An 11,100-nucleotide genomic window follows, 5' to 3' on the forward strand; every position below is an offset into this window, starting at 1 on the left:
GATTATCTTCTCTCTCTCAGGTTGTTGCTATTGTTACTATCAGCTTTTCCCAAGAAATTCAGTGTACCAAACATGTAACATGTTTGCTATTTTCTCTTCACAATAACCCGGTCACGGAGGTGAGACTGAAAGAACAATCTGGACATCTACAATGTTATGAATCCAGAATAAGTCTAATACGCTTTATCTAGAATTGCACCTCACTAGGGCTGTTTATTTAACATAAAAACCTTTCCTATACTCAAAGTGCAGCAATGGTGTCTGGGAATTGAGGGGAGGGAAATGGATAAACGGGGTTTCTTTGCCTATAGTGGTGAAAGCGCCTCTAAGATTTTCTCATGGAAGAGTATATTTTTCTTTCATTGTTTTATATATCAGAGATATTGATGATTCTCTTGGTAGTTTTGTAGCTATTGTCTTCAGCTTCACAAAGGTTAAGGTCTTGCACAAACATATAGAATTGTTTACACCGAACATCTTTTTAAATAAGAGGAATGTAAAGAATAAATACTGTACACTGACGTCCACCTCCCAACACAGGGAAGGGAACTAGATAAATATGTCTCCGCTATACAGATAAAATCATTCCAAAGGATAGGGAGGATGGATCAGGTTCATCAGCTGCCCAGTTAACTCTTGTGCAAATTTATCCCCGGGACTCCAAGGATCTGTAGAAATGAAAGAGAAAAAAACCCACATTGTGACAGCAACATAGCATGGATTCTATGTATAGTCAACCAGAAACCAGTATTAGGTGCTCCCTATTCTCAGGGCATATAAATTTGATGGACTCAAATATCTGGTCTTCCATATAACTAGCCTAGCCCCTTCAGTTCTGCAACAATGACAAGATAATACTTGGAAGTATTAGGCACTGGCTTCAGAAGTCTCTAAGTAGATAGACAGAACCAACTGAAATTTACATCCAAAATTCTCAATAGTAAGTAAAAATTTAGATTTTTTTTTTATCTAATAGTCAGAATATATGAAAACCCACATTTCAGATTTGTTGGAACTTGAAGGTAGATCTGTTTGCTGTGGTTTAAATCAGTGTTTCTCAATCTCAACAAATTTTAAGATATGTGCACTTCAACTCCCAGAATTCCCCACCCAGCAGGCTAGCTAGGGGATTTGGGGAATCGAAACCCACACAGCTTAAAGTTGCAGAGAAAAATTGATTTAAGCGATTACAGCACTTGGATTGCAAAAATAGTTTCTTTTTTGTCCTCAGCTGAATGTTTGGCTGATAATTGCACTGAGAGCCAAATTAGGCACACAGTCGGCAAAATTGACAATAGTATGTAAAGTTGTTTTTAAAAAATTACAGAAGGGATAACTTAAACTCAGATGCTGGCTTGGAGCAAATAGGCTCCTTCCCCCCTCTTCTATTACAACCCCAACCTGGATTATGGCTCCAATCCAATTAATTGGAAGGAGGGAATGTGCTCCCAAATAACAAACTCTGTATCAAGAAGAATCTCTGAAAACAATGTTCAGACTTTCAGTCTGGATTCAGGGCCAGCTATGAGACAGAGGCCTCATTGATGACACCTGTGAATGATCTCTGGCGAGAACGGGATGGGTGCAAACATCCTGGCTCTCTCTGACCTCTCAGCAGAGGTCAACTATGGTATTCTGTGGGCCTGCTATAGAGCTTAAGACTTGGCATTTCTGTGCTGGCTGAGCTCCTTTCTCCAAGGTTGGTCCCAATCAGTATTGATAGGGAGTGAGAGATCCAGCCTCTCATATGTCATACTCACTCTCCTTTTTGACATCTACCCGAAGCTGCTGGATGAAATCATCCATCGCTATGGGTTGAAATATCATCAACATGCTGATGGTACTCAACTTTACTTATCCACCTGGTAACTTGGTGATGCTGTTGCTACCCTCTATGGTATTTGGAAGCTGCAGGGGCTTGGATGGGGAACGGGCTATGACTGAACCGTGGCAAGACCGTGGCTTTGGGTGCATGGAGTTTCCAGATCCAAGTCTTTGGCATATTTGGTTCTGGATGGTTGCATTGCCCTGTTGAGAACCAGTTCGCAACCCCCAACCCAGTTCAGAGTTCTCCTGGACTTGCAACTTCTGTTTGAAGATCAAGTGGCGGTGGTGTTTAGAAGAGCTTCGACCATTGCACCAACTGTGATCTTTCTTGGATCTGGACTCCCTGCACTTGGTCATTCAAGCCCTAGTTATCTCTCATCTGGTTACTGCAATGCACTTTACATGGGGCTACTTTTGAAATGCATTTGGAAGCTTCAACTGATGTAAGGTGCACGAGCAGTCTTTGGGGATTGTAGAATGATCCTTGTTATACCACTGCTTCACAAGCTGCACGGCTGCCAGCTTGTTTCCAGGTGCAGTTCAAAGTATTGGTTATGACCTTTAAAGCCCTCCGTGGCATAGATCCACATTATTTGATGAACTCTCTTGTCCCTCTAAGATTAGCCCACTTTACTCATGCTGGCAGAGGAGGCCTGTTGAAGATCCCGTCAGTCAAGGAACTCTGACTGATGGAATCCCAGGAGAAGAATCTTCTCTGTTGTAATGCTGGTCCTCTGGAACTTCCTGTCCCCCAGGTAAAGCCCACCCTCCTATCCTTCCACAAGATTGAAGGCTTGTCTCTGCCAGTTGACCTGGGGACCCAAAAGGGGAGTACAACACAGGAGATGGCTGCTGGACTAACTTGCTGACCTTACCTCCCCCCTGCACTTCCTGCTCCAGCTTTACTCAAATTTTTAATTCCATATTATTGTACTTCCACTGTTTATTTGTATTTATTTACTCCTTTACTATTGTTATTTTTACATTTTTTATCATTTTTTTCGATTTTATTGTTGTAGGCAGCCCACAGTAGACTCATGGAGAGATGGGTGGCAAATAAAATGAATGAATGAATGAATGCTTTTTTCTTAGATTTCCCAATGAACTTAAAAGTCTTCCTGAATTGTAGCAATAAAAAATGCATTACAAACACCATTCTCTTTTGAATGTTTTTAAATACTCGCAAAATTAACCATCCACTCTATAATATTTCTGCCCTAGAAGACATCACAATCCTCTAAGGTAGGGGTCTCCAACCCCTGGGCCTTGGACCGGTACCAGTCCATGGCCTTTTAGGAACCGGACTGCAGAAGCAGCAGGCGAGCAAGCAAGCAAAGCTTCATCTGAGCATCCACTCCTAGGCTGCATGCAAAACCGTCCAGCCCAGTCTGTGGAAGACAATTTTTCTTCCAAAAGCGGTCCCTGATGCCAGACAGGTTGGGGACCACTTCTCTAAGGTACAAGCAGCAGCTGGTATTTTCAGGGATGGGGGAGTGGGGGGGGGAGAAAATTCCTTAAAGCCACCAACTCCCTTCTTTTGCCTCTGAAACAAAAACTGGCAACCTGCTGGGTACCCGTTATTCTCAATACCCATTTCAGAGTCCATTCTTACGAGTAACTGTTGTGTTGCTGCCGGCGCCGCGCTGTTCTCATCTTCTCAAAGCGTGCCTCCATCTCCTCCAGTACTTTGGGTGTGTAGCGCACAACCAGTTTCACTGTGCCTTGTGCTGCTTTCAGAAGTTCCACAGCCCGCTCATGTTGCTCACCCTCCACACTCTGCAAGAGAGGAGACAAAAAGGCAGGGTCATGAAAGGGGAAGGGCTGTTCCTCTTACAATCCTCCTCACACAAAAAGGCAACTCTTGTCCCACCCTACCCATCACTGGTGAGGAACGTCCACCTTTTCTACCTTAAATTACAAATTTATGCAAATGGTACTTCAGAAAAAATGCCAGAGAGGCAAGGGTGGCTATTCAGATTTCCAGCCAATAATACCTCTAAGGTGGTCATCCAAACCATTTTTCTTCATATTTGGCCTGTATTTCTTTGGCAATGAACATGGCCACTTGTCACTAAGCTGGGATTTATGAGGGAAGGTTCTGCTACAACTTATAGTAGTATCCCTTTTCACAAAAAGATGTTTTTGGACCCACATTCCAATCAATGCCTTCTATTAGAGTATGCATCATTTTGTTTTGGCTTCATAAAGGTTTGCAGTTAATGTATAGCTTCTTCTACAAATGGATGCCCTCTGGATATACTGGGACTATAGTTCACAGAATTGTGCCAGTTCAGACTTTAGGAGAATGCGAGTTTAAGGGAGGACAGGACAGAGGATCATCTCAGCTACCACATGTCTTGTAATACAGACTGATGTCTTACATAATTGATATGTGGATTTATCACCATTTCATGTCATAAATTATCTTCCTCATGCATAAACTGTTCATATCTTTATAAAAGCTATTTATCCAAAATGAAGGTTCTGTTCATTCAAATGCTATCAAATCCTTAACCAATCTACCTATTAAATCCCAAGCCTAATGTAAGCACAGGACATTTTTTAGCACTTTTCAGCACTACAAAGCCTCAGCAAATCCCAGTAGCCAATGCCTATTCTGAGCTTTAAATATTTTTTTTTCAGTATTCTAAGTGTGAAGAGAAGCTGGATCTGGGAGAGTTGCCTTTTCATTTGCATTATGCCAAAGTATTATGTGAAATTAAAATGGTAGCTTTCATTTTCCATAGTGGCCTGGAGCAATTCTGGAAGAATGGTGGGAAATTAAAATTTCCCTATTCCCAGGCCACCTGATACTAGACAAGGCTGGCAGAAGGCAGGCACCTATTTGTCAGGCATAAGGAATCAGAAATGACACAAGAAGCTGATCAGAATGGTATGTTCATTGCTACTCACCTATTGACAGGAGTTTTGCCAAATTAAGGCACTTGCTGTAGAAACTAATACATAAAACCTTGTGAACATTTAGGGAGGATCACCTTTCATCCACTTGCTCCACCTCAGTGATTGAGGCTACCTAATGTTTTCAGTCTTCCCCTCAACTCTGCAACAGATTCTACCCCACTATTTGCTGAAAGACATTTTGGCTACCTAACACACTTGGGGTTCAGCATTCACTAGAATCAGGAAGTTGCCAGTCAGTGCCCAGAAATGCTATGCACATCTCCACATCTTTGCCATTCAGCCATAGAAGGGTCACACGTCTCCCCTCACCCAATACCCACCACACCATTGACAGACAGCAGTTGATCTCCACGCTTCAGCCCGCCATGGCGATCAGCAACACCCCCTGGGATGATGCGAGAAATATAGATGGGGGAGTTCTGCTCCTTGCCCCCCATGATGTTAAAACCTAGGCCCTCATCTGTCTTTGGCAGCTCCACCACCCGGGGATGCGCGTGGCCCTCACTAGCTGCAAAGGCCGCCACTGTTGCCTGCATACACAAAGGAAAGACCAGGAGAGTCCAAGTCAACATTCACAACATACCAAACAGTACAAAGTTTAAAGAAATTCTAATTCTGATACCATAAACAAATTTCTGAGTGGAAATTGTATTTGACATTACTTTTATATCCTGTTCTCGGAATTTGGCACATAGCTTTGTAGCACGGCTGTTAGTGGAAGTTGAGCATCTAATGACAAATATTGTAGAGGTAATAAATCTAAAATGTGATTTTAGGCTAGCATACCCAGCTCTATTCATTTCAGTCTATTTTGAAATTACATAGTTTCCTTCAATTCTATATGTCCTGTTAACAGCTTCTTTTATACTTAATCCAAATTGGATGCATTAAAACAGTGATGGCGAACCTTTTAGAGACCGAGTGCCCAAACTGCAACCCAAAACCCACTTATTTATCGCCAGGTGCCAGGTGGGCGTGGCCCACTGGGTGGGCGTGGCTGTGGTGGTCATGGCAGACTGGGTGGGTGTGGTCACCTCAATGTTGCTCGTGGGGAGGGATGCCTGTGGGGCCAGGCAAGGTTGGGAAGATCCAGGGGATCTCTGGCAGATGGGGCGGTGGGCAGGAGGCTCATCCTGCAGGGTGAGTTGAGGCAAGGTGAGGCAGGGCAGGGTACCACTGTTGCAGGGCAAGGCAAGGCAGGGGCCGGGGCGGCTGCTGCCTGGTACCACTGGCCCCCTGACACACAGAGGCCAGCGAACGCATGGGTACTGGGATGCATGCGGCCACATGGGACCTTGGCGACTTAGCGGACAGCTGGTTGAAGAGGGATGGTTGCCATCTCCGGGGCATGGTGCGCATGCCCACAGAGAGGACTCTGAGTGCTGCCTCTGGCACGTGTGGATTAGAAAATGTTCCACATATGTTGGTTTTGGAAATGTGTTTAAAACAAAAAGGGACCCAATCCCCTTTGCTTCAAATATAGAGGTATGACAGGAGGGAGTGTGAAGGTGGCAACTGTAATCACACAATCAAAGCTCTGCTTTCTTTTTAATGTGTGTCACATGTGCAATACACTTTAAAAGGCAGTGAGGTTTTAATTGCATGGTTGCTGCCATCATATTTTATTTTTCAGGAGAACCAGAAAGCTGGGGAGGAGGCGAACCAGAAAGTAAAGGAGAAGAAAAACAAAAGAAATGATAAATGATAAGAATTAGGTAACAGTTTATCAAATGTTAAGAAAAAGGCAAAGCATTCCTTTATTCATTTACTATAACATTAAGTCAATATGTTGTATAATCATGATCAATTTGATATTTTAAAAACTTTATTTCTCATCCTGCAGTCACTGGCCCAGTCATATCCCTTAATTTGGAATCTTGCAGATACTTATTTTAGAATTATTTTTATTGATTTTATGTAATCCCTCAGAAAATGTTTTTGGTAGAAGAGCAGGGTGCCTATAAATAAATGAGTATAATAGGGATATTTTGTTTCCCTTTCCCTTTCTGAAGTTTTAAGGCATGTAAGACTGTTTCTCACAGCAGGTATATTTCTACTTAATTAATGTCACCCTGAAAGGTTTTTAGCTTTGAGTCCCAAGAGTACATATACCCAGTAGGATGAGTTATTACCAATGACCTACTTCTATGATACTCGCAGACATATATAGGTAACCATCATTTTATTTTGTTCGCCAGTGTTTAAAATAATTGTTTCAAAAATTCCTAAACCATCTTTCATTTAAATGAATCCCAAAATATTTAACCAAACATGAATAAATAATAATTATGCTGAACACAATGTAGCAATGATTAGAAAACCAAAAGAGAAAAAAATCACAATAATATAAAGCAGGGACAACATTGCTTGCATTCCAAATGCTTTAAAAAATTAAGTCATGAACAGATATCTTACACACAGATATTAATGCCAGATATATTTCCTTTTGGAAGGAACTGCAAAGTTATGACATTACCCCTGCCCACCCACTCACCCACCCCCACTCGGTGTAGGCACCTAACACCTGTTTGAAATCAAATACATCCACATCTCAGGTTGTACTGTAGCTGTGGAGGGTAGACACATATTACTGACTGCCCCTATATGTCTCAAAACAGTTTTGTACCTTCAAATCCAATTCATTACACAACCCTGGTAGATCCTGAACCCTTAAAAGGTCAATGGACGGAGTATCTGGAGAGCATTGGATTGCTTACCATTCCAGAGAATTAGGGAATACAAATCAAAGGTTAATAGGGTGTGAAGAGATGCGGATTTGAGGGAGAAAATGTGATTTGGAAAGCACACAGATGTGCTTATGGCACTTGTCAGTAACAACTTGAAAGCAGTTGTGTTTTCCTAGATTCGCATAAGGTGTGACACAGATCCAGACTTCTATAGTGCTATCAGAAGTAGCATCATAAAAAGCTTGTTGAATTACCTTAGCAGTAGCATGTGCCCGAATTTCAGCACTTCCCGAGATATCCAAAGTGTCATACAGCTGCTCATAAACCTGTCCAGAGATACAAGAGAGGACAAGAAGATCGCTTTCCAATGGCAAGACTCTGCAAAATTCAAGATCCAGTTAGGTGCCATTGGTAATAAAAAGAAAAGGGAGAGTAAAGAAATCAAAACATCAGAAATAACTAACAAACAGAAATGGAAATGGTTAAATGAAATTCTTGGGAGAGAATCTGATGCAGAATGGCAGAGTAAAAGAGTGCAATGGTAGTAGAAAGTGGATTGAAATAAGAATCCTATCATGATATGCATTGCACCAACTGTGCAATTACCAGAAATTACATGAGGTGATGAAGAATCGTGACTAGGGCTGGGAAAGGAGGAGAGGACCTTCAGAACTAATGCTATGTGTTTTGTAATGTAGCAGCCTATTCTTCTTCTTCTTGTGCCATATCCGTTATCGGACATTGGCGATCATGTTGGCAATCCTGTTTTTATTAGCAGCCGCACGAAAAAGTGCTGCTGAGTTTTGTCCAAACAAATCAGGTACACAGGTACACAGGCCTAGTTCATAAGTGATAAGATGATGGCTAGGTTCCCACAAAATTTCACAACCACCTTTTAGCCCAGCCTAAGCACAGGGCGAAAACCCAGTCGGTATTTATACTAAACATATTTTGCAAAACTGGCACTCTTAACCATCATCTTTAACTCCATCTCCCCTACTCCCAAACATTTTTCTAAAGAAACTCATCCCTGAAGTGGGGAAAAAGGTTAAACACTAGCAGAAATATGGAAGGCAGAAGGATGGGCAACTTAAATAGGACAAACTTGTCAGTCTCACCTCCCGTATGGCACAGCAGAATTTGCTCTGTAGCACCCTCTGAAGGGCTTGCAATTTCTGGGGGGGCACCTCCCCACTGCGTTGCAGCCGCTCCAGCAATTCGACCGCTCGAGCCACATCTACAAAAAGAAAAAAAGAAGAAAAAAACAGAACCGAGAGTGCTAGAGGGCATTTGGGACCGAATTCAAGGCGAGTGGCGGAAGAGTGTAACCCAGCCATGGCTTCTGGCTTCGCTGTTCCGGGGCGCTGCATCTCACTACCTAGAGAAAAGGGAGAGAAGAAGAGAACCCAGCTCGCGTCTTTTCGACGGGGCCATAGCCAGAGAGGAAATCAAGAAGCAGATTCCACCATATTCTAACAGGAAGCACCGCATGTCCTCACCTTCCCATCCCTGCTCCTCTGCCGCCGAACCCACGGCGACTCTTATGTCACCAGCCCTCCCCAGAAGTCTGCAGATACTCCGTCCTCTCTCTCGGCAGCCCTCTCGCAATCGGGGCTGCTAGATTCCAGCTATGATTACATTCCCTCCTTCGCTTCAAAGGCTGCCTTACCACTTCTCTCCGGTCCACCAGGCACATTCGACGCGAATCTCCGTTCCGAGGCAAACCCATCTCCATCCTTACCTCTCTCCAGCCCTAGAGGCTCCGCCAGCGCTGCCATCTTCACGTCCGAGAACCCTACCGCCGCCTCGTACGTCAAAGCGGAAGGGTGGGAAGTGCGTGTGGGATTCTGCAAGCCGGCGCACAGCCCTGCCTCCGGGCTACTGATGCGCGTGTCTGCCTAGGCACGTGTGTTGAGGACCCTGCTTCTCGGGCGCTACTGAGGTCAGATAGGAGCCTCTCCCGTTTCCCAAGAAAAAGAAAAGCGCCACCATGAAGTCCGATAGCCGGTAGATGGAAGTTCAACGCTCAGAGATGTTAAACCTAAGCCTCCTCCATATTTGGTTAGAGCCGATGGTGCATAAGCAGCAGGTGCCGAATTTTCCCTTAAACGTAAAATGGACTCTCGTCGAACGTGCCTGGAATCGCTGGATGAATCTTTACGTAAGGAAATACTCCCATCATGCCTGCCTTTACCATGACATCAAAGCACCCAAGCCTTTTATTTCACAGGCACAGCAGCCAGTTGAACTCATTTCTGTACTCAGGAAGAATTTGCAACTTTCTGGTATAACTCAGTCTCTTGTACAAATTTTTATTTTAATTCAGATGTCTAAAGGCCTTTAGTTATATTGGAAGTTCATTTCCATCAGCTCCTGCTACCAAAGTGAATATCAGAGTAACCTGCTGTTACTTGTAAGCAAATACTTTCATTGCTTGATTTAATTATGCAACAGAACACTGTTTTGCAAAAGTATCTCAGTAAAGAATAGCACTTGGCCAGGCTTATTTGGCCTTGACAACTAAGCAGAATCCAGCTCAATTATAAATGAAATCTGCATATACACAGATTTAAGAAAGCAATGGCAAACTACTTCTTATATTCATAGCAGAAAAACTGAAAATGTGTTCCCAATTCACCAGGAGTTAAGCTTTATTTGAAGAAGACTCTATCTTTAATAGAATATTACTAACATGTAACAGACTATAGTTTAATCATGTAAAAATGCCTTTGCATATCATAGTATAGCAAACAAATCATACATATTCCTGTGGTGTAGTGATAGGAGTCACAGAATGGGATTCAATTCTTCAAGAAGTCATTAACTTTAATTCAGTAAATTTCTGATTAAAAATCTAACCCTACTGTAAAAAAACAATTTAGGTGCAAACTAATAAAGAGCTTCTTTCCATCAATTTCTGTGTACATTTATTTTGCTGTTCTCGTTCCCTTTTCCCTTCAGGCCCAATTCATCCAGTTGCGGTATTTCATTTGTTATATTTGCTTGCAAGAACCTGTCCATCAATTAAATCACACTGGCGTGACTATTTCATGAAATAAGCACGGATTCCCTTTCAATATTGGGTGTTATGTAAGTGGAAGCAGAGAAGCTGAGGATTTGGAAGCATAACTTCAGTTGAGCATCATTCTATACTCTTGTCTTCAATTAAAAAAAAGATTTTGCTTGTGGTTTTCTATTGTAGTAATACAATCCTGGCAATTTTCCAGGCAATTTTGTATCAAACTAAAACCTACATTTTAATTTTTAACCACAATATAGGTTCATGGAAAGTTGTGAATTTCATGGGAGCTATCCCAAAAAATATCTGATATCCAAAAAACGTTGCCAAAAAACCTAAGTGTTCTGGCTCACTTTGTCCCCTGGAGTCAGGATAGACTCGAAGGCATTTTATACTCAATATGGTATTCAGTGCAGAGTTTTATTCCTTGTAGAATCTTTCACTTCATAATTAAAAAACAAGCTTCTAGGCTTTGGACTTCAACCATGTGGTTGAAAATACAGAGATAGTGAACCATGCCCAGTAACTGAAAATAAATATTTAGTATCCTAATTTATTGTGCATCCCTTTCCAAAGTATAGATTGAGCAAGCTAAAATAGGTTTATTAGATAAAATAAGCTCCAAAAATGCATTCATTCAAATTG

General features: G+C 42.3%; 1 protein-coding gene across 1 annotated transcript; it reads right to left on the reverse strand.

Annotated features, from left to right (window-relative positions):
* Window positions 1–356: 356 nt before the first annotated feature.
* LIN7B (lin-7 homolog B, crumbs cell polarity complex component) lies at window positions 357–9,214 on the reverse strand. Its single transcript, XM_015810145.1, has 6 exons — window positions 9,106–9,214; window positions 8,555–8,673; window positions 7,691–7,762; window positions 5,070–5,279; window positions 3,440–3,603; window positions 357–668 (listed from the first exon to the last, which is right to left on the reverse strand). Exons 1-6 carry the CDS (start codon window positions 9,212–9,214, stop codon window positions 647–649), a joined length of 696 nt encoding a protein of 231 aa, XP_015665631.1. The 3' UTR covers window positions 357–646.
* Between the last annotated feature and the right edge of the window lie 1,886 nt (window positions 9,215–11,100).

Source organism: Protobothrops mucrosquamatus, unplaced genomic scaffold (assembly GCF_001527695.2).
Source record: "Protobothrops mucrosquamatus isolate PMUCROS unplaced genomic scaffold, P.Mucros_1.0 scaffold7, whole genome shotgun sequence".
Taxonomy (NCBI): domain Eukaryota; kingdom Metazoa; phylum Chordata; class Lepidosauria; order Squamata; family Viperidae; genus Protobothrops; species Protobothrops mucrosquamatus.